This window comes from Lingula anatina, chromosome 3 (assembly GCF_051362555.1).
Source record: "Lingula anatina isolate TDL-2025a chromosome 3, LinAna3.0, whole genome shotgun sequence".
NCBI classification, from domain to species: domain Eukaryota; kingdom Metazoa; phylum Brachiopoda; class Lingulata; order Lingulida; family Lingulidae; genus Lingula; species Lingula anatina.
The window spans coordinates 4891795-4915929 of record NC_141769.1 but is presented as its reverse complement, the minus strand read 5'-3'; the positions used below and the strand labels follow the sequence as shown (position 1 = coordinate 4915929).

Here is a 24135-nt window from a genome sequence, read left to right as displayed (position 1 = left end):
ATTTAATATAAACATGAGAAATGGTGTACATAAACAATAACATTTCATCTTGCGGTTCAAGTTTTATTAGAAAAATCTATTTTAATGCTTTTCTTTAACAGCACCAAATAGGTTCTAAATTATCTGAAACTTTAATTTAGTCAAACATGACAAAATATGACAGAAATGAGTTGCTGCTCCCTCCTTACAACATCAAACATGATGGCTATTGTACAGATAATAATAAAGTTCTTAAAAACTTAGTCCCACCCCCCCTTCTGAGAAGAATTATAAGAATTCATATTCATATGCTTGAATGATAAGGTCATTGAAATGATAAAGAATTATTGTGATCACAGGAAATGAAAAGAAATGATTTAGAAATAATATTCATTAGAAAAAAGGTTGTACAAATGAAATCATATGACATGCTTCTTAACAAAAAAGAAAAATCAGTTGTCTATTTTTATAGGTTAGTGTACATAAAATTGAAGTCGTCTACTCCAAATGGCACTCGACTGTGCTGCGTACTTCAGCTACACATCCTTAGCAACAACATCCAAGGTTTTGAAGCACTTGAACACATGATATTAAATGGCATGAAATGAAAGGTGACTGAAGGATTTTATTAATATGGAAGTGCTGTTTTCTATCCAACAGCTGTCCTCAATGTAACGTTGACCTCATTGGAGATTCCCCTGCGCCCACTGTAGTGTCACCAAACACGTTGGCGTAGGAGTTTTTAAGGAACTGGACGTAATTCTGCATACTTCTGTTTGTACTGTGGGACTGCTCCAGCCTGTCCTTGAGGTCATATAATCTGGAGTTAAACTTCCTCTCCATCTGGAAAGATGTCATATTATTAGGTAATACAAAGATTATGTACGATGCAGTTCTCACATTTGACCATGCTGAACACTAATATTCACTATGCTTAGTCTAACAAATATGATTAACACCTTGAGTAAACAGCACAACCAAAATTTCTGATTCAATAAATTGGTCTGGATTTACCATAAGGTTCTTCATTTTCAAAATGCTATGCTTAGTAAATAAACACGAAAGGCAGATAAGCTATACGGTATATTGAAATAATCATATTCATATTATCTCAGGAGTATAATGTAGTAATAATCAACACTGCATTGTCCCATACCTCATCTTTCTCCCTCTTTAACTTAGCTATTTCTGCCCTGGCCTGGCTCAGCTGGGACTCCAATTCCAGAAGCCTGGACTGCATGTTTCTCTCTTTAGTTGTGGCCTTTTCTCTCGCCTGCTCCATCTGCCTCCTGCTGTCTGTGAGAGCTGTCTCCAACTGACGAGTTAGGCTTCCATTTTCACGGATCTTTTCTTCAAGTTTTTGCTTTAAAAAAAATTTCTGGATTTAAATTCTGAAACACATTGCTTTGTCTTCCATTGCCCATTCTAATCTTGTGCTGCTAATCGCATGTTTTAACACTAAAAACAATCCCAGCTCTCAAAACTTAAAATGGCACAGCCATTTTTCTATCCTTACAGACAGAACATCAGACTATAATACTCACTTATAAAAATAACAATCTAAACTTTAAAAAACATTGGAGAGCAATAACAAAATAAGAGGTCATAATGGTCTTAGCTCATGACTTACGTTGGCCTGATGTATAGACTCATCTCTCTTGGCCACTGTGCTCGCAAGTTCTCTACTATGATCATCCGCATCCTGCAACCGCCTGAAAACAAATGCGTTCAACCTTAAATGTCAGCACTTAGTTATAATTTCATATCCTTAGTAATCAGCCAACTTAGCATCCCCCAGCTTAATGGGTGGAAAACCACCATCAGACAGTAAACAAAGTCAACTATCTAAATGAAAGAACAATTCATACATGTATTTCAACAACTTTTTTTTTAATTAAAAGTAATAATAAAACTGTACCTTTCAAGAGTGTCCACTTTCCCCCTGAGAGCTCTGTTGTCATCCTCTGCTGCATGGAGTCTGTCCTTAAAACTTTCCACATGCTCAGTCTGGTGCTCCACCTTCACTGTCAGCTCTGCTATAAGTTTCGTATTATCCGTGTTTTTCCTCTCATACACCAGCAGTCTTTCCTGGGCATCCTGCAGTTTAAGTTCAGTGGTCTTCAGCAGCTCAGGGAGAGGCTCCAGCTCCTCTAGCCTTTGCTGGAGGCGCATCTTCACCTAAAACACATGAAAAAAATTTCAATTTTTCTTGCAATCTTTTTCAGGAACTGTCTGACAGGTATTCTCAAATGCTTGGTTGACTTCCATAAATAATTGAGGATCATCCCTCTTCACAAAAAAAGTAACATAGTATCTTCTATAATAGCAAAGATCTTCTCCAGTACAATCCAAAAGCTTTAAGTTGTAAGAAGACATATTCATATTCTACCTACCCTTTCTAGTTCCATCTCCCCTCCCTTCTGTACACGTCTGGTTTCCTTCTCCTGTTCATCAAGTCTGAAGCTCATTTCATCTTTCTCTCGTTGGGACTTGTTGGCCTAATATTAACAACACCACAGATTTGTTTAAAATTAACTGACCAATAAAATGAAAATGTTTTACAATATGAAAGCATAACAACACACTGCAATAAACTGTGGTCTCACACATCTGGCTATATCATTCAACCAGTTGGAAGCCTTATAAGCCATCAAAATTTTTTAAAGTATTACAATTCAGTGTTAAGCATGTCATCCAATAGTCTCAATGCTCCACTTCACTCACAACTTACAAACCCATGAAAATACTATATCACCTTTGGCATTCAATGTAATTTAAAGCAATATTCAGGAAGACCATCTTGATTTAATCACTTTGAATTTGTTACACACTTGCATTCATGAAAACTATAAATGAAAAGCCAGCTTGGTGATAAACACATGAAATTATTCACAGTTAATACAATATCAGTCTCTTACAATCCCTAATTTTAGAAAACTGGCACATATTACAGTTTTTTTTACATCTGAAATCTTAGTGTTCAAGGAACATCATGCACCCTCTTCCCAAAACCTTCTACTAACAGTGTAAAAATCAAGAGATCTAATAAATGCAAAACAAAGGTAAAAACTTGAGTATTGTACTGTAACACATCCTGTGGGAACAACCAAAGAACCTCAAAACTTTAAGCATAGCAGTTTGTGGGTGTAATGTCGATATCCTTAAAATGACTACAAGAAATGAAATCTGTGACACCATTAAAATTCAATCTGGCATCTTAAAGGCCTAGAACTTCAATCAAGCACCATAACCTACCAGACAGGCATGTCAGTGGAGAATTTCTGAATGTACAATTGATTTTGAATGACCAATAACTTGTACAAATATAATTCATTCTTTTATTTTCTATTTTGTGTATTTTCACAGATAAACACCAAATGACATGCCTGTGCAAGCAAAGTACGTAAAAATTAGAGTCTCAAAAAGTAAAAAAAAAAAAAAATCCTGCAATCAACCCACTGTTTGACCCATTGTGTGAAATGCCACCGTAAAGTAGTCCAAAATGTGTTATACTGACTTAATTGACAATGAACTAACATGCATAAACTACGGGCAAACTCCAGGCACACTGTGTGCATATACCTTCAGTGATGACACAGGGGCACTGGTCTGTGGAAAGATGACATTCTCTTATTCATCAATACATGCAACTAGACATACATTTTAAATACTCAAACAATAAAAGTTTTATACAAAGGTTATTCATACTTGTTAACTTGCTCATATATTATTAATGTATTGGTAATGTTAAGTTATATAAAATAAAAGCAGCATATTTTATGCAATTATTTCCAAAAGTGCAATCAGATAAAATCATTCATGACAGAAGGATAGTTTATCAGTAATGAGAGAGAAACAGTGTAAACATATTTCCAAATCACCACTGAAGTGCAAGATGCTAAGCACCTGAACACACACATCCATGCAGCTAGCTTTGTGAAATCATTTTTTTTTTGTGCTATTTACTTATTTACTTAAAGTTTCATAAAAATCATAAAAGCACTTACTACAGAGGAGATTTCAAAAGGTAGAAATGTTTTATACTAGTTTTGTCCAATGTTTCCTGCTGCTCAACAAACAGCCATCTTAACTCTTTTACTAGATTAAAGATTAATTGCAGTTGTCTAATTCAGGTAACACCCAATGGTCTCTCGCCAAAACCAAAGTTTTTGTTTCAAGACCAATACGGGTAATTTACTTTCAAGCAGGATCTCAACTTACCTGAGCCCTGTAGTCTTCTGTCATTACTTCATATTGCTTAATGTTAGTCCGTAATGCTGCCACCTCCTCCTCAGTCTGGGACAGCTTGCTTTCAATTGTGCACATATTAGCCTAAACATGCGTGAAAAAAAATAATGAAACAAATGAATAAACTGCAAAAAGTGGTAAGAATTTAAATGAGTGAGCACCATACAAAATTGTGTAAAAGTGGTAAAATAAATGATGTGAAGTCAATTAAAAAAAAAGCATGCTCCACATTCAAACCTAGAGACAAACACACACACAAAAAAATGTCATATCACAATTTTCCTCACTCACCTGAACCTCATCCAACTGTTATTAATGTAATAATTCAACCACCGCAATCAACCAACTTTATCTCAGTTCAGGCAAAAGGAATAATTACACTACCAGGGTTTCAAAATCCAAAACTACACAAAGCCTTTAAAAATTATAAATAATATCCTAAAATATCCAATTAAAGTTACCAAAAGAGAACAATCACTTCAATAATAAAAAAAGTAATAAGCACCTATTTCTAAGTGTAATTTGCAATATTTTTTAAAAATCAAGTAGGTAGGTAATGTTAAGGCAATGTTACACTGTCTCTCACCCTGAGTCTCTCATTGTCCAGTTTCAGAGAGGACACCTCACTGGTCTTGGTGTGGAGCTGGGCAGTGGCCGAGTCCATCTGGACCCTCTGGTTCTCCTCCATTTGTTCTATCTGGGACTCCAACTCAGAGATTCTCCTACAAGAAAAAGTAGCACTTTTTAAAAACTTAAAACCATGGATTATGTTGAGAGCAAAAGAACTAGACATGGTGTATCTCACATATACATCATTTCAACCACTGATGAGTGTTAAAAACATGCCTGGGTCTTTTGTTCTCAAAATCTATTGTAGTATGACTCCTATACACCACTAATCAGAAGTGACATCCACGCTTCCCACTCATGTATAATATCACATAAATCTTCTTAAATCCCTGGCGTCTTTTACTTCCATCCCTCACGAATAACAGTAAGCAAAAGCTCAATATTTTCCCTCTACCATACACTTTTTCATTCAAACAGAAGGATGACCATAATGATCCTTCAGGTTTCACACGTTCCTCTCTTCTCTCCCCGATTCATTTTCCACACCACACAGCAGAGACCACAGTGTCTCCAGCATCCCTAACACTCACGTTTTCAGTGCCGAGTTTTCTCCCATCACTTGGGACTTTTCCTTTGACAGTTTCTCCACCCTGGACCTGATGTTCTCTAGCTGTGCCTCTAGGTCTGCGGCCTGAGCCTCCTTCTCCAGTAACTGGGAGTTGATCTGCTGGACTGTGTCCTCACTCCTAGCTGCCCTCTGCTTCTGAACTCTGTAATGATTATAAAACAGGAGACCCATAATAACAATGACAAAATCTTGGGCTTTATTCACAAGAATAAGAAGCATCTAAGTATACTGAAGTCAAGACTGGAAAATAATCTGAATTCCAGTGACAACATTCTCAATATTTCTCTTTACTTATTACAGAAAAGAATACCAAATAATGCATTTATTCATCCCTGCAAAGAAAAAAGTAATAAAATATTTTCAGTCTGAATGAATATTAATCTGTCATACCTGGTTGCCTTTTTGAGTGCCTCTTTATCTCTCTCTGCCTTCTCCTTGGCTGTCTGCAGTAACTCCTGCAGGTGATCTACTTCAATCTTCTCCTGTGCCAGCTGACTCTCCAGACCCTGTAATATACTGAATCATATGACATCACACCCATCATATATCTCCCTGTCATAACAACTATCATCTTATAATTGGTCATTATGATTAACCTAAAACTTAGAGAATCCTGTTAAACAACTGTAACTCATACTTTTAATCAATCGACAAAAAGTTAATAAGATATATCTGCCAGTAATCTTGCACCATATATATGCTATGTACTGGTAAATACCACACTATTCACTGCAGTGTATGCCTTGTATATCTCAGTTCTAAAGTAATCCATACCCTGATTTGCACTGCCATTCTATTGCAGTCTGACTCCTTCACTCTCAGTTGCTTCTGCAGGTGTGCCCTAGTCTGTTCCAGGGAGGACTGCATCCCTGAGATAGCCAGATTTTCCTCCTATAAAAGAAAGAGAGAATGAGAATGACAGTATAAAAAATTTGAAGATTTTTATCAGTTGTGTTATGCACTCAAAGGTTCAATAATCCTTTTTCAAGCTACAACTGGGATCAATGTTATATATACTCCATTATTTCAGTGGTGAACAAGACACCTTCTTCAGGGGAAGAGACTGCAGGGGTTGTTAAACATTTTATAAACAAAGACATACCTCATGTGAACACACTGACATTTACAACTGACAGCAAAGCTTTCTCATCTTTTATTATCTTTCAAAGGTCACTGCAGTCTGCCAGCAAAAAGTTTAAATAATCACAATCATCACTTCATTTCCATTATAAAACAAAAAATAAAATAACTTCCTAGCCTCATCAGTACACAGAGGATCACTCATGTGTCATGTTGTTGCATATTCTTCATTTTAATTTGACCAAAAGTTTTTCTACACCGACCTTCTGGTTGTCCAGCTGTCCCCTTATCACACCTATCTGTCTGTCCTTCTCCAGCAGATCTACACGCAATTGCTGGAAGACAAGAGAATGTATCATTTAAATTTCATAAGCTTTTGCTAAAGATTTGTTCACCAATATCTCTTAATATATCAGTGCTACAAAAGCAGTAAGACACAAAAACAGACTCATCTGCTGTAAGAGATGATTCAAATTTACCTTTTTATTAAGAAAGAATTGACTGCATGTGTTTGTGTGCATACACATGCATTTGTACACACACACACACACACACACACACACACACACACACACACACACACACACACACACACACACACACACACACACACACACACACACACACACACACACACACACACACACACACACACACACACACACACACACTCGAATGATCTAAGCATCAAAGGTATTACCACATTGTTTCCTATTCTCAAGATCAAGTACCTGGTTGATAGCATCAGACTCCCCCAGTTTTTTAAGCAGGATATCCCTCTGCTCTGCCACCCTCATGTTTTCTGACTCATCCTTGTGTTTCTCTCTCAGGAGCCTACGTAGAGTTCTATTGGTGGATTCAAAATCTGTCAGTTTTTCCATCAGCTGTTCTTTCTGCTTTGCTAAGGCAGCACTATCAGATGAGGAAATTCTCTTTTCCTTTAAAAGTTAAAGACATGAAAATTATTTGACATTACAAAGTGTTTTTACAGTTATTGTTGATTTAGAGATCCATGTAACAAAACACGAGAACAGATACCAATTTAATAGGATTAAAAACAAACTGTGGCACAAGTAAATTGTATACAACATCATTTAAAAGGATTCCTCATTTGACAGAATTATTCCACTGAAAAAAAGATCCTCCCCATGAAAAGTTTTATGCAATAATACCAAGTGTACGTTTAAAATAAAAATCAAAAGAATAACAGAGGGAAATCAGCAAAAGAAATTAAGACAGACAGAAAACTCAAATACATATGTAAGCGACAATATTTTTAAGCTACTCAAACCGTTTGAATTTCAAAACAGCTCCCCACCTCTCTCAGTCTCCTGACCATGTCCCTCAGTTCGGACATCTGTTTGGCGGCTGCCTGACCATCCATCTCTACCTCCACTAGTTTCTTCATTAACATGTCCTTCTCCGTGTTCAGCACTTCCCGCTCTGACCTACAAACATGCAGATTGTGAGCTTTAGGTGGACAACTCTGTGCCAAATGTACTTGGTACTTATATGTAACTCACTGAAAGTGTGTAATTCTGTAACTTACTGAGTAATAAAATCTAAAATAATTCTCATATTTTTTTGTTGCATTTACTCCTGCATAAAAAGTGATGTGTAACTCCTTATGCAATTGCTCACATCTGTGAATTAAACTCATCACTTACCTTGTTCTACATCTGAGCATTCTAAGACAATATACACAAGTTTATGAACTCTCCTTACAATTTTGTACAGTTTGCATAATTGTAAATTTACTTATTAAGCATTATCATCAAATAAATAACATTTTTGGATAGGAATTGCTTAGGGCATCTTCAGATAAAATGTATCCGATTTAAAGTAAGTTCAGCATGACAATCATAAGTATTTACTTGTTGAAGTCCACTTCCTCCTTAAGCCTGTCCATGCTCTTTTTAAGGATTCTGTTTTCTGTCTCTGAGGCATTAAGTTCTCTCTTGTAACCCCTCAGTTCTGTTTCCTGGTCAGCCATAACTCTACGGGAGGTCTCCAGCAAGTCATCTTTCTTTTCCATATCACGGAGAGTTTTCTGAAGCTCCACCTATAAATTAAAAAAAAAAATTTATTGGTCTTAATAGTAATTGTATGACATATATGAGTTCAGAAAATTTTTATGACTTCAGCTATTAGTAACCAATGACTTATTGAGAATTAATTCATTCTGGAATAATTCTCACAATTAAAATTTTTTTTCAAATACAAGTAAGTGACTTTACACATGCATCAGAAAGTAATGTATAACTTTAGGATGCAATTGTTTACATGAAATAAATCACTTACTTAGTTTAAGTGTCATAAGGATTAACATTAACCGACCTCATTTTGCAGTGTTCCAACTTCAGTCATAAGACTGTCTATTTTCTTCTCATATCCCCTCATGTTAGCGTGGACCCTCTCCTCCTCATCAGTGTCAAGGTCACTCATACGCATCGTGCCGTGGACAACATCATCGTCTCCCCTGGGTGTGGTGATTTCAAGTCGATGAGAAGGACCCTAGAATTCATAAAAAATAAGTGACTAGCTGATTTGGATTTTGTTATAAAGGTGCTTTTATTCTGTCTATGAGTTTTGGATTTAGAGAAAAAAAGGGAATTCCTAACAAATGTAATGAAATGTATCATCATAATTAAATTATGTGTTTCGTGAAATTTAGGGGAATGACAAAATATAAGATTGTAACCCTTGACTACAATTAATCAAGTTGACAGGCCAAATGAAAATTTAAAGCAGTTTGGGGACTATGGAAATATTTTTTAAAATACTATTTGGAATCCCACTGAATTTTTACCTGCCATGCTAATGACTTGAGGCTGGACCTTGAAGTTCTACCAGGAGGAGGAACCCATGGTCCCATCAATGGACTTTTACTTCTTGCTCTTGAGGAGGCAGTGCCATGCCTTAGATTTCCTGAGCTAAACGTTTTTGATCTGCTTTCTGCTAGCCTCTCCTAAAAAATTCAATAAGACAAATTGTAAATGTATGAAAATGAATAACAGACAATCAGGATGCTAAGCCAAAATACAGTTCTCTTAAAATTAAAAATTAATCTTTAAAAATGTAAAGATCCTGATATGTATGACACTCTCAGAATATAATACTGGTATAATATGAGAATAATATACACACATCTACAGCTCGGGCAGATGCACTTTTCTTTGGTTTTTTCACATGTACATGAACAGGTGTCTCATCTTCCACATGGACATGCACAGGTGATGTTGTATGCAGTCCATCTCTTTCTATTGTCATCCTACAAGAAAAATAATATAATCTTATATTTGTACTATTACAATAAATAAAAACTAGTACATACTTTGAGTGTAGGTTTCTGTTTTATAAACATTTGGCAGGTTACATCACTTCTCAGTCTAATCAAGGCAGTAGACAGCAATATTGAATGTAAGTGACAGATGCACAAATCATTAATATCTTGTAGAAGACTGTGGTTCATAAAGATTTGCAAGTAAATGGGAGAAATCAATATAAAATCACTTTGCTTCACTCGCCCCATAAAATTGACAAAATAATACAACCAGAAGATATTCATAGCATATATAATTTTAGTGGTTGGTAATTTCTGTAACCATCAGTTATATCAATTATCATCTACATTATTTTGCTTAGATCTACGCTGCTGCCGGTAGCCGTGGTTAATACACTACAGGTAAATAATGTAAATACCTGGGCTGGGATCGTTGAGAGACATTTCTTTTCTAGCTGTCTGTGATATTTAATCAAATAAGAACCTAATTCTTACCTGAAGATGAACTGATTATTGTAATCTTTCTATCCAAGTATTATATTAAGCTGTTATGAATAGCTTGCGACTTAAAAGCACTACTGAGAGCAAGTAGCCCCGTTTTCCGTGTAAAGAGGTCGTATTATGATGTTCAAATGGACGCGGTTTACACGCTTCTGATTGGCCAAAAGATTTTGACGTCATAATTAAGTCTCTGGGGAATTTTCTTAAAAATGTTCAAAGATTATCTTTTTTATTGGTTGAAAAGGCATCAGAATAAAAACAGTATTTGTAAAGAACATATTGAAATTATTAACATTGCAATAATATTCATATTAATGTAAAAAATTACAAAATTTCAGAATTTATCCAAATCGAGGCCACAGAGGCCACAGGAATTCCAAGATGGTGAACAGTGCAACAGGTTCTCCCTTAAAAATCAAAACATTGTAATAATTCATGAGAATGGGACTCTGAACGTGAGTATTAAGTCTTAGTACGTGACAATATAGATCTGTTATAATTAATGCACGTTAAAATATAACAATTGCTAAAGGGATAGATTCACAGTTTGCGTTTATCTGGAGGGGATGAAGTTGCTGTCAGTGTCAGCACAGACAGATTTATCTTGTCGACACTGTTGTTATGTCACTTGTCATCGTTACGTTCTGTGATTTATTTGACTTGACACAGGAGCGTTATGAGTTCGGACTCGATGTGTAGAATTTTACACCGCCTTTACTTGATGGCCAAATTAATTTTTTCCTGATTACAATCATTTTACAATTCAGAGCAAATTGTAATTTGATTTCTGGTATTGTAAATAATCACTAGCTTAAGATATTTTTAGCATAAGCAAATTGATCTTAAACATGGACTACAAAGAAACGTAAATAGATGCTGTTTTCTGAAGCAGAATGTCTTTTCAATCAGCTGATATCTTATCTTTATTTGATTTTATAATAATTAAAATATCTAGAATGATTTCTGATATTATTTACCCAAACCTTTATATTAATTCTCCAGGTTCCACATTCTTGCCAACTTGTGTAACTGTGATATAACAGCATGCCATTCTACCATGGTCTGAGGCGAGCCATTCTGGACCGAGATCTCCAGGATGTTCAGAAGTGGCTGGATAGGGGCGTTGATGTGAACAAGAGGATCTCAGACTCTGGGGTGACCCCCCTCAACATGGCTATGTATATGGGGCACATAGGAGTGATACAACTGCTGCTGAGGTACTGTTTAACATACTTAAAGATATTTTACTGTGACATCAATTCTCCTTGAAGGTGTTTATAAATGTTCCAAAAACTTTTAACTTGTATTGAAGCTTCTTATCCTTCCCAATTTAGACTTCAAAATTATAAAAATTCATATTAAAGTACTTTCCAATTTAGACTTTAAAATTATAAAAATTCATATTAAAGTACATCTTTCTGCATCTTAGAACCTCACAGTGTCTAAGCCTTGGCATCTAGCAATTTTACTTTAGCGCATTTAGATGATCTTCATAGCAAGTGTTTAGAATTATTTTAACTCCTAAAGAAGACCATCTTGTAACAGTTTCAAGAAGATAAAAGACATGTACATTGTTGAATATGTCAGCCAATTTCATCATTGTATTCAATCTGCAATGCTAACACTGGTCCATATTGTCAGTAAAACTGAGGCAGGCCTATAAAATTTTGCAAAGATGTGCCTTTTAGGGAGCTTTTTTCTGTTATGGATAAGTCAATTCTTATATCTTGGTGTCCAGAAGGGCAATCGGGCTAATAAAAAGCCATAGACTGATTGTACACCTAATTTGTTTCAGGTATGGAGCTGACCCCAACCAGAGAAGTGTGTGTAGGGACTCAGAAGATGGAGAAGAGGAGTACCCCATTATGGTGGCTGCTAGATTAAGGTAGACTCCTGTACTGATGAATCCACATCTGCATAATATATTATTTTTTAATGGTTAATCTTTTACCTAGGAAAAATACTTTTCTTTGTCACTTTAAAATCTCTTTATAGGATATCCTGAAAATTTTTGAAAAATTATGTGACCATTATCAAAATGAACCAAAAGATTTCAAAGCCACTGGGTTTTGTGCTGTGTAGCTCTGTGAAGTCTGATCTAACATGTGTTACCATAGCACGTGATTCTTTCTACTTACCAGAAATGTCAACTTTGCTCAACTGCTGATAGACCATCATGCCTGTGTGAATAAAAAGGACTCTGCCAGCCTGTCTCCACTTTATTATGCTGCCATGTTGGGAAACAGCCATGTGGCGGCTCTGCTGATTAATTCTGGAGCAGGTGTAAGGGTTACTCTTCTCCACTATGCATTATATGTAAAGATAACGAAACTGCTTCCTATTTAGGGGTGATGAGCAGAATGGTCATTGTATGACCTTAGTATGAAAACATTGGAATGGAATCTTTTTATGTACAGACACAGATGTGTCTGTACATATAGCCATCATCTGCGTCTGTCGTCGCCGTCGTCGCCGCCGTCGCCGTCGCCGTGCACTTTTACCGATAACACGATAAGTGGAAAACCATTTTGCCTTTTGATTTGAAACTTGCAGAACTGATGAATATTCATAATACGCAGGTCAAGTTCGAAAATCAGCATGATCGGGTCACTCTTAGGGAATTTATGCTGTTTTTTCACTTTTTTCAACATATATGCAGCACCGATAACACGATAAGTGGAAAACCATTTTACCTTTTGACTTGAAACTTACAGAACTAATGAATATTCATAATACGCAGGTCAAGTTCGAAAATCAGCATGATTGGGTCACTTTTAGGGAATTTATGCAGTTTTTTCTCTTTTTCAGCATATATGCAGCACCGATAACATGATAAGTGGAAAACCATTTTACCTTTTGACTTGAAACTTACAGAACTGATGAATATTCATAATACGCAGGTCAAGTTCGAAAATCAGCATGATCGGGTCACTTTTAGGGAATTTATGCTGTTTTTTCACTTTTTTCAGCATATATGCAGCACCGATAACACGATAAGTGGAAAACCATTTTACCTTTTGACTTGAAACTTACAGAACTGATGAATATTCATCATACGCAGGTCAAGTTCGAAAATCAGCATGATTGGGCTATTTTGAGGGAATTTATGCTGTTTTTTCACTTTTTTCAGCATATATGCAGCACCGATAACACGATAAGTGGAAAACCATTTTACCTTTTGACTTGAAACTTACAGAACTGATGAATATTCATAATACGCAGGTCAAGTTCGAAAATCAGCATGATTGGGCTATTTTGAGGGAATTTATGCTGTTTTTTCACTATTTTCAGCATAAATGCAACACTGATAACACAATATAAGAAAAACGGATTGGCCAATTGTAATTATACTCACAGGAGTGGTCAATCTTACTAAAACGCAGGTTGAGTTCGAAAATCAGCATAATCGGGCCATTATTTTAGAAGTTATACTGTTTTTTTCACATTTCCTCAGATTCAATTCTTAAGCATGTTAACAGTCTCATTATTTAACTAATAAGATGCCTAAAAGTGTTTGTTTGATATTTCCTGCATCTTTACAACATTGTTAGTTGATTATGTAAAAAACATGGTAAACTTGTTATCATGTATTGTGTAATAAAGTGTCAAAAATGGAAATAAACTCATATCATTGCAGTTTGTCAGATTCAATCATCCACTATGTTCAGAATCTCAGAATGGAGGAAATTGGACATTTAACACTGTTCTATTGATACTTTTCCCATTTCATCAATTTTTATGTACAGACACAGATGTGTCTGTACATATAGCCATCATCTGCGTCTGTCGTCACCGTCGCCGTCGTCGCCGTGCACTTTTACCGATAACACGATAAGTGGAAACCTGTTTTTTCTTTTGACTTGAAACTTACAGAACTGATGAATATTCGTTATACGCAGGTCAAGTTCAAAAATCAGCATGATCGGGTCACTTATAGGGAATTTATGCTGTTTTTTCACTTTTTTCAGCATATATGCAGCACCGATAACACGATAAGTGGAAAACTATTTTACCTTTTGGCTTGAAACTTACAGAACTGATGAATATTCATAATACGCAGGTCAAGTTCGAAAATCAGCATGATCGGGTCACTTATAGGGAATTTATGCTGTTTTTTCACTTTTTTCAGCATATATGCAGCACCGATAACACGATAAGTGGAAAACCATTTTACCTTTTGGCTTGAAACTTACAGAACTGATGAATATTCATAATACGCAGGTAAAGTTCGAAAATCAGCGTGATTGGGTCACTTTTAGTGAATTTAGGCTATTTTTTCTCTTTTTTCAGCATATATGCAGCACCGATAACACCATAAATGGAAAACCATTTTACCTTTTGGCTTGAAACTTACAGAACTGATGAATATTTATAATACGCAGGTAAAGTTCGAAAATCAGCATGATCGGGCCATTTTTAGGGAAGTTATGCTGTTTTTTCACTTCTTTCAACATATATGCAACACTAATAACACAATATAAGAAAAGCAGATAGGCCAATTGTCATTATACTCACAGGAGTAGTCAAGCCAACTAAGACGCAGGTTGAGTTCCAAAATCAGCATAATCGGGCCATTCTTTTAGAAGTTATGCTGTTTTTTCACATTTCCTCAGATTCAGTTGTTAGGCATGTTAACAGTCTCATTATTGAACTAATAAGACACGTAAAAGTGTTTGTTTGACATTTCCTGCATCTTAATAACATTGTTAGTTGATTATGTAAAAATGATGGTAAACTTGTTATTGTGTATTGTGTAATATAGTGTCAAAAATGGAAATAAACTCATATCATTGCAGTTTGTCAGATTCAATCATCCACTATGTTCAGAATCTCAGAATGGAGGAAATTGGACATATAACACTGTTCTATTGATATTTTTCCCATCTCATCAATTTTCTTAGTTGATCATATACAAATGGTAGAAAACTGTTTATTTTGTTTTATGTTAAAAAAATGTTAAAAATGGAAATAAACCTATTTCAGAACAGTGCTGTCTTGTTTACATTTTGGCATTTTTAAGATGTGACTTTGAAGTTCCATGAGCCTGCAGACCTTTGCTAGTCACATTTTCTGAATATCCATGATACTAATATTTTATTATTAAAAATTGATGGTCATTATGCTGTTAAACATTATGTAATATTGCATCAAAATTTGAAGAAACCCCTATTTTGGGCTCCCATGATTACCATTTAAGAAAAACCATGTCACTTACTGTTTTCAAACTTACAAGAAAGAAACATGGGGCTAAAATACAGCTTCAGTAGGCAATGCAGTCTGTTTGGTAATTTTTTCTGGCAGTTAAACAGTTTTTTGTGAAAATTTAATTTTTCACATATTGGCATTTTCAAGGTGTGACTTTGAAGTTCCATGAGCCTGCAGACCTTTGCTAGTCACGTTTTCTGAATGTTCATGTTACTAATATTCTATTATTAAAAATTGATGGTCATTATGCTGTTAAACATTATGTGATATTGCATCAAAATTTGAAGAAACCCCTATTTTGGGCACTGCTCTCATGATGACCATTTAACAAAAATCATGTCAAGTACTGTTCTCAAACTTACAGGAAAGAAACATGGGGCTAAAATACAGCTTCAGTAGGCAATGCAGTCTGTTTGTTAATTTTTTCTGGCAGTTAAACAGTTTTTTGTGAAAATTTAATTTTTCACATATTGGCATTTTCAAGGTGTGACTTTGAAGTTCCATGAGCCTGCAGACCTTTGCTAGTCACGTTTTCTGAATGTTCATGTGACTAATATTCCATTATTAAAAATTGATGGTCATTATGCTGTTAAACATTATGTAATATTGCATCAAAATTTGAAGAAACCCCTATTTTGGGCACTGCTCTCATGATGACCATTTAACAAAAATCATGTCAATTACTGTTCTCAAACTTACAGGAAAGAAACATGGGTCTAAAATACAGCTTCAGTAGGCAATGCAGTCTGTTTGTTAATTTTTTCTGGCATTTAAACAGTTTTTTTGTGAAAATTTAATTTTTCACTTATTGGCATTTTCAAGGTGTGACTTTGAAGTTCCAAGATCCTGAAGACCTTTGCTTGTCACGTTTTCTGAATGTCCATGTTACTAATATTCTATTATTAAAAATTGATGGTCATTATACTGTTAAGCATAATGTAATGTTGCATCAAATTAGAAGAAAACACAATTTTTGGTGCTGCTGCCATGATGACCATTATGGGAAAACCGTGTTATGACTGTCAAACCTTTAAAAAAGAAACACAGGACTAAAATGCAGAATGAGTTGGAAAAGCAGTCTAATTGGCTTCTTTTTCTGGAAGTTATACATTTGAGTGAAATATTCATTATCTTTTTGGCATATTCATTGTGGGACTCGGAGCTCCCATGGACATGAAGCCGAATGGTGATCAAATTTTCTACATGTCCATGCTATTTATTGTCAATAATCAAAAATTGGTGATAATTATTCTATAATTTATTATGTAATGTTACATCAAAATTGACAACAATATTTTTGCATTGCTACTGCAAACATTATGAAAAGAAAACTGTGTTACTTATTATTATTTTTAACTTACAAGTATGATTTTTAGGATTGACATACAGCTCATATTAGAAAACCAGCTCTATTGGATTATCATTTTTATTAAATTTATGCATTTTTTTGTGAAATTTTCATTTTTCTCATTCTGGCACTTTCTAATTGTAAACTTGAATTCTGATGGGCCTGAAGCCTTATGCTTTTACTTTCATCAGTGTTACCTGTTGTGCATAATTAAAATTTGATGTTGACTGTGCAGTTAAACATAATGTATTATTGCATCAGAATTGGCAGTCTCCTGTATCTGTGCATTATGGTTTTCTGCTTTTCTTAAGGTGTGACTTATGAGCCTGAAGACCTTTGATAGACAAATTTGTGTGGTCAGTCTGTAAATTCCCCTTGGGTATTCACTGGGCTAATTTCAGTGCTATAAACTCATTTGCCTAATTAAGGGGCCATTAAATGAGATTTAATAAAGCACACTTGTTGATATTTCCCTGTAAACTCCCAAAGGTTAAGCTCTCCGCTAGATAACATAGTGTCCATAATAAGGAAGCATGGATAGCAGCTTCATTGGAATTATATTTTTGTTGTTTTCTTTTTAATTTTTTTCTCCAACACTGGCATTTTTAAGATGTGATTTTTAACTCCCATTCACCTGAGGCTCTAACATTTTCAGTATTTCCACATAAGCAGTTGTATTGGTATTTATGTCTTTAAACACGCTGTAATATTATTTTATGCACTGTCATCAATTTTCATATATTGAGACTTTCATCATGTGAATTTTAACTCTCATGGTCCTGAAACTGTAATCTTATTGAAGGGGTGGATTGAGACCATCTTCTGGGTCTCCTGGAAGTCAGTCAGATTTAAAAGTTTATATTAACGGGTTTCTGTTGGAAGACCATCAAAATGGAGGATAGATCAACAAAGATACTTTGGTATACTGTCAGAAAATATCTCTGGATCTGCTCCTGTTATTAACCAAGTTACCTCTTGTGCATGATTAAAAATCAGTGTTGACTGACTGTGCTATTATAAGCATTTATTATTGCATCAAAATTGACAAAATGACCTATTTTGCATCTTTTTTTTTCTGTTTTTTGTCTGTACATTTGACAGCTTTGCTGCCTTGTTTTGAAATTTCTGTGATGTCTTTTTTCTGTCATTTCTCATTTTGCTAATCCTGCACATGCCATTTCATGTCAAAGAAATCAATGTGGTAATATTCATTGATTTGATTTGATTGAGTGATTGATTAACTGTTTATTTAAATTTTTTTGTGCAGGTTAATCTTCCTGTTGGCAAGCTGGATGCCACTGCGTTGCAAGCTGCTGTACAGCATGGGCATCAAGGCATGGTCAGATTGCTATGTGATAATCAAGCCAAGGTAAACACTTGTTCATGGAAACCTTATATATGAATTGTAAAATGAATCTGCTATACCAGCTAATACAATTAAATATATGAATGTGATATAAATCTGATTATGTGGGTGACCAAAGGTGATTGGAAAACGAGAGGTGACAAAGAGAATATTTTATTTCATGTTATGGATCATTATACTGATACTCACAACTAATTTAATCCAAAAAATCTTTTTTTTTTACAATAATGACATAAGTAATACTTCCTTAATTACTTAATTAAGTGATACACAATTAGAAAATTCTTCATTACCAGGCTAACTACAGAGATAAAGAGGGCAACACTCCTCTCCACTGTGCCACAGACAAGAGTCTCAAAGCCATGGTACAATTGATGGAGTGTAACGCCAATCTAGAAGCAGTGAACCTTCAGGGCCACACTCCCCTGGTTCATCTCATAAAACTAGGTCACTACAAGGCCGCCATGCTGCTGATTTCTCATGGTGCCAATGTGAGGTTCATGACAAGCATTTCAACACAAGACTTACCAGTCCAGGGTGCATTTGGTGCCGACATCTTCTTGGTGGCACCTCCCTCCACACACCTGCCCCCTAGTGTCATGAATTTAATCCATATGGTGGTACTAGGTGGATGGGACAGCAGGCAGCTGCTGAACATCATGCAGTTGCAATACCTTCAGCTGAGCCAGGATGGTAGTTTGAATTTGAATGACTTGAAAACCTTTTGTGATTGGTTGACCAAGTTTAACGATGAGCCAATGGCACTCAGAGATCTGTGTCGTATCTCTATTCGCGCCAATTTGAGAAAGCATACTGGATTTAGGAGTATTGTTAAAAGTGTTAAGTCTCTTCCATTACCTATGTTGATGCAAGAGTACCTTTGTTTTCAGTAATGAGTTACTGTCTGATTTTATCTCTATTATTTTTTCATATAAGTGCAAATATGTATTTTGTTTGCTAGATATTACTTATATCACTTAAATTAATTGTCAAGCCTTTAATGTTATTTTTTAAAAACATAAACATAAGAAGTCTAACAAAGACTATGTCAGAACGTTATTTTTTCCTGAAAAGAAGTCCATTTTGAATGGTTAAATAAGGGAAACTTAAAGACTTTCTTGAAGAATGATAATTATTGTCATTATTGCTTTTAGGCCCATTACTTCCAAATTTTTTGCAAAGTACAATTTCCAGACAAAACATAATGCACATGTATGTCAAAAAAAAAACTTGTTTTTATTGAGGGAGGAGGTGGGGGCAATTACCAGGCATAAAAACTTTATTGTTGTGTGATCTCTTCACACATACTCAATAACTTGAAGTAACGTTTTACCTCAAAATTTTTTTGACTGTGTATATTTTAGTTTGTATGTGTCTGTTTACTCACCCTGTGATAGATTGATTATACAGTTTTAAAAGTGTGATGGAATGGGGTTTGCTATTCATACAAATGTATAATATCTAAATCATATAAATATACAAGTTGGTGTTCAATTTTATCAGCAAACTCACCTGGAAAAGGATATTTTTACAGTATATATTATTTTGGGCATTGTTACTTACTGTAGAGAAATCGGAAGTATATTTTTGTCATACAGAAATCTTATATGGAAAAGGATTTTTCAAATATAGTTTATTTTTTGCATTATATTGCAGTGGCTGGTACATAATCTAGTAAATGCTAATAATTCCGCTATATCAGATCGTATGACATAAAACTTGACCACAGAAATATTTTCTTGAAGGTATGTTAGTTGGAATTTTATGGAAACCATGTTTTTTACTTGCGTGGTGTCCCTTGCCCTTGTTCGTTAAGTTTTTTATTACAGTTTTTTTTTTTTTTTCGTTTTCTTTTTTCCCCTTTTTTTGCGTTAAAAAAGGAATGGCTGGTTGGTTGTGTAAAACATTGCTGAATTTTGTCAGCGTTTTTACAATATGATATTGTAAACAATTTTTTTCAACTCTGAATAAAATCTCGTTTTATATTTTAAAATCGCCAGATTTCACGGGTAGCATTTTGTTTCCAGTATCAAATTGACAATTTTCTCTCCCTACAGAGTTTAATTTAAACTATAATATAATAGCGGTGTAATTGAAATTCTGATCAATAAATGTTTGGGTTTCTTTTATAAAAATACGTGTTTTACAAACAATATGAACTACAATAACCAATATAACCTAGAGTCAAGAACAAGTGAAGACATGTAGAGCGGAAGTTTCCTCCGTGCAGAAGGCAGGATAACTGCATGTAACTTGGAGCTTATGATCTTGGATTCTTATAGTTTGGGGTCCTGGATTTATATCTTTGTTCTATCCTCTCTCTGGAGATCGTAGCTGTTACAAAACTGGACGACAGTCTTTTAACTAATTTTTTAACAGGTGGAGAAATAAAGGTTAATTGAATAACGTATATTACATGTACATTAGTGGATGTGAAACTCATTCCAACACTTCACCAAGGAATACCGTAATAGCTGCGACAATCAGACTGGAGAACGTAGTATTTGTCGTCACGTCATCCCTTTGTTCTGGATATAACTTGCTGTTCAATACCCTCATGCTAAGAGTGATTTAATAATAACAAACTGAATACAAAGGTCCAAGTAGACGGGTCTGGATTGACCTTCCCAAAATATCTAAATACAAGTAAATGTTTTTTCGTCCAACTCTTTTACCGTCGTCGTTGGATTAAATGTAAGTCTCGGGATGTCGGTCTGTGGAACAGATTCAGTTGGAAGCGGTAACATTTCTTTTTCTTTTTGTAAATCTTCCACTTTGGTCGATCGATTAATTTGAATTGTTGTTCCGATGATGTTTCAGCCAATATGCTTTGCGGTCAAGTAAAGTGTCGCTGAGATTTGTGAACTTCACGAAAAGCGAGTTTTTGTTCCTGGTGTGTCTTTCTGCCACTGGAACTGGTTTAGAAGCATCTGAACCATTACTTCCTCTTACGTCGCTCTCTGTCCTGAGGTTAAGGCGAAATATGTTCTCGATGTGATTTATAGTACTTCCAGCGAATCTATTGCTTTTGTGATTGAGAATGTATAATCCCGCTAAGAAAGTTATGGCGAGAGGTACACAAACACACACAGTAGCATCCTTTTCGAGACTTGTATATGTTCTCTTCAGGAGACGACCGAGGAAGCTGCAAAAACTGGCGACAATCATGGCGTTCTTCTTTCACTTGGATTTTACTCTCAGGCCACTCCAAGAGATGTCATTATAAGACGAACAAAACGAGATCTTTGAGCATCTTCCTCACTTTCCAGTTTGCTTTCGGCTGATTATGGATTTATAAAAATGGTGACGGTTAGTCGGAAATAATAGGTGGCGCAAGCTAGCTGTTTGTTTACATAAGCTGCCATAAAAAAGACCCCCGCGACTACAGCATATCGACCCGTGTTTACAATGCACACTGTATCGGCGCTGACCCGAGATGACACATATTTAACTAAAAATAGCTGCATGGTATTTCTACCCTCTACCAGGGTCACAGAATGATTTTTATGAAGATATTCACAAATATGTCTCCGGCGGTAATTCATGACACGATTCTCTGACCTCACAATACAGAAAAGTGCACATAATTCGCCAGAGACATAATCTCATACCTGTGTACCGGTATATCAAGTGAAAAAATTCTGTGGCCCTGGTAGAGGGTATGATACTACTACATGTGGGTAATGTTTTGAAATGCAGAAAAGTGAAAAAGTTTAAGGACAAACTGTTAAATTGAACTTTTATTAAAAAAAAGTCGACAAAAACGAAATATATGCTGTCTATAAGAACAAGGACTTTGTATTTTAACCAATGTAAGTGCAGATTGGTAATTGTAACAGTAATAGGTCATATTGACTTCTTTGGGTGGGGTTATTGACCTGAAAAAAGTTCAACTGCACACGCTTTGGAGGATACATTGTATCAATTTGTATTTCTCGTATTGCACGCATCTGTGGACCAAAATTCTTTTACTTTGCCTACGTCACATGCCTAGTTATTACTCCGCTTGAGAAAATCCTAGAATCGGAAATTAAACTGAATGTTCATCCCAAGCTCATTTGCTTATTGCATGACAAATTTATTTCAAGTTCTGAGACATCATTTAGGAAGTGAAATTGTAAGTTCTTTATTTGCTGTGTATTGTAAAGCGTTTCTGTCGCCAAAGTACAGTGCTTGCGGATGAGGTAGATTTTTCTGGGCTACATGACGTCAACACAGAAAAAAAAAATGGATAGTTACACTATTTCCTAACGTTGCAAATCCCTTGCTAAGATTTTTTCTTATCGTCTCATTGAATACTTCTTTCATGCAACATTAGACCGAGCTGTTGAGAATGTACAGAAATAAATAGTAATAGTAAGTTAGTAACAATACAAAACGTTTAACAAAAAAAAAAAAAAAAAAAAAAAAAAAAAATAGCAACAAAATTACAAATATAGGTACCGTATGCATCATCATTACACACATATCAAGTATTTCATAATCGTAAGCTCGGCGCAATCTTAATGTCGAGTCAACTGTTCACAGCATTGTTTGTACGCTAGCATCATACTTAAAGTATTGTAAACAAGACGAATGTGAAGAAATAAATTATGCACGAGCCTGTTTTCATATATATTTATATTCATCATAGCGACATTATCTTCTGGATCAAGCATAAATCAAGATAAGATCGAATTATTCCTGACAGCTGGTCTACTCTCTCTCCAACTTGTAAAATTACTTACATGTGCTTCTCAGTTTGTTTTTGTGAAACAAAATACTTACCATAAAATACATACAGTGTCTCCATGTATCTCAACCAATATATTCATTGGTCGACCGATAACTTTACTTTTTAACAAGGTAGTAAAATCTCTATTCAAGGTCGTAGATAAAATCAGTAGGGGTGCATGAACAACTCATTCCAACACTTCACCAAGGAATACCGTAGTAGCTGCGACAATCCGACTGGAGAACGCAGTATTTGCTCCCTCGTCATCCCTTTGTACTTCGCTGGATATAGCTTGTTGTTTAAAGAGATAATTTCCGTGTCTCTCATGGTTTTCACAATGTCTGGATTTTTACTCATGACTCTATTTTCGTTGAGCTGAATCCATGAGTCTGGACCGTTAAGCTGATGATATTTGATGGTCTTTTTAGATACCAGTTTATTCAAAGTGGGCACAGCTATATGTCCTCCTACCTCTGACCAGCCAAACGGGTCCCTTGTTTTGAGAATTTTCAACTTTTGGTCATATTTAGTGTGAAGTTTGGACAGCCACGATTGCGTAAAAGGCGTTCTTGCTCGCATGGGGCCCATATTTCCGAAATGAATACTATCGACATAGGAGGACGCTCCGACAACGTCGAAGGTGTCTAAACGTCCGAACAATCTTCCCATGCTTTTAATGCTGATGGTATCCGAGTCAAAGTATACACCGCCGTATTCATTAAGCATTGCAACGCGGAAATAGTCAGCTTTGTGTGGCAAACTCAAGCCTTGAAAACCAGGGTGCACGACGGGGACAGATTTCGTAAATTCACTGACGTTCAATACCCTCACGTTAACAGTGTTATAATTATGACAAACTGTGGACAGAATACAAAGGTCCACGTAGGCGGGTCTGGACTGACCCTCCCAAAATATCCAAATAAATGGTTTTCCATCTATCTCGTATACCTTCGTCTTTGGGTTAAATGCAAGTTTCGTCTTTTGAATGGATTCAGTTCGAAGCGGTAACATTTCTCGTAAATCTTCCACTATTTTATCAATGAACTTCAATTGTTGCCTGGATGTTGTTCCAGCCAACGCTATGGGATCAGGTAAAGTGTTGCTGATATTCGTGAATTTCATGACAAGTGAGTTTTTGTTGTCTCTCTCCGTCATTGGTGTTGTAGCAACGCGTCCTCTTACTAGCACGTCGCTCTCTGCTTTATAAATATGA

General features: G+C 35.5%; 2 protein-coding genes across 3 annotated transcripts; one reads left to right on the top strand and one right to left on the bottom strand.

Annotated features, from left to right (window-relative positions):
• Positions 1–49: 49 nt before the first annotated feature.
• LOC106180758 (outer dense fiber protein 2) lies at positions 50–10449 on the bottom strand. Of its 2 annotated transcripts, XM_087007767.1 has the most exons (19): positions 10284–10449; positions 9653–9776; positions 9315–9473; positions 8843–9019; positions 8380–8567; positions 7824–7953; positions 7237–7443; positions 6769–6840; positions 6200–6316; positions 5816–5931; positions 5388–5567; positions 4814–4949; positions 4201–4311; positions 3562–3588; positions 2373–2477; positions 1898–2157; positions 1610–1691; positions 1136–1342; positions 50–822 (listed from the first exon to the last, which is right to left on the bottom strand). In XM_087007767.1, the coding sequence occupies exons 2-19, from the start codon at positions 9773–9775 to the stop codon at positions 646–648; spliced, it is 2574 nt and encodes an 857-aa protein (XP_086863893.1). In that variant the 5' UTR covers position 9776; positions 10284–10449; the 3' UTR covers positions 50–645. The 2 variants fall into 2 exon arrangements, with proteins under 2 accessions (XP_086863893.1, XP_013420317.2); XM_013564863.2 differs by lacking the exon at positions 3562–3588.
• Positions 10450–10605: 156 nt separating this feature from the next.
• On the top strand, positions 10606–20212 carry LOC106180685 (ankyrin repeat domain-containing protein 61). Its single transcript, XM_013564745.2, has 6 exons — positions 10606–10744; positions 11292–11506; positions 12085–12174; positions 12431–12572; positions 18110–18211; positions 18505–20212. Exons 2-6 carry the CDS (start codon positions 11334–11336, stop codon positions 19099–19101), a joined length of 1104 nt encoding a protein of 367 aa, XP_013420199.2. The 5' UTR covers positions 10606–10744; positions 11292–11333; the 3' UTR covers positions 19102–20212.
• Positions 20213–24135: the final 3923 nt, after the last annotated feature.

What these genes read in the sequence shown, in the direction of transcription:
- LOC106180685 (XM_013564745.2), top strand. Translation starts at nt 11,334, where the DNA reads ATGCCATTCTACCATGGTCTGAGGCGAGCCATTCTGGACCGAGATCTC. An exon ending in ATGGTGGCTGCTAGATTAAG is followed by an intron (nt 12,175 to 12,430) that starts GTAGACTCCTGT and finishes TCTACTTACCAG; the next exon opens with AAATGTCAACTTTGCTCAAC. An exon ending in TATGTGATAATCAAGCCAAG is followed by an intron (nt 18,212 to 18,504) that starts GTAAACACTTGT and finishes CTTCATTACCAG; the next exon opens with GCTAACTACAGAGATAAAGA.
- LOC106180758 (XM_087007767.1), bottom strand. Translation starts at nt 9,775, where the DNA reads ATGACAATAGAAAGAGATGGACTGCATACAACATCACCTGTGCATGTC. An exon ending in GAATGGCAGTGCAAATCAGG is followed by an intron (nt 5,932 to 6,199) that starts GTATGGATTACT and finishes AGTATATTACAG; the next exon opens with GGTCTGGAGAGTCAGCTGGC. An exon ending in CCCCTGTGTCATCACTGAAG is followed by an intron (nt 2,478 to 3,561) that starts GTATATGCACAC and finishes TGTTAATATTAG; the next exon opens with GCCAACAAGTCCCAACGAGA.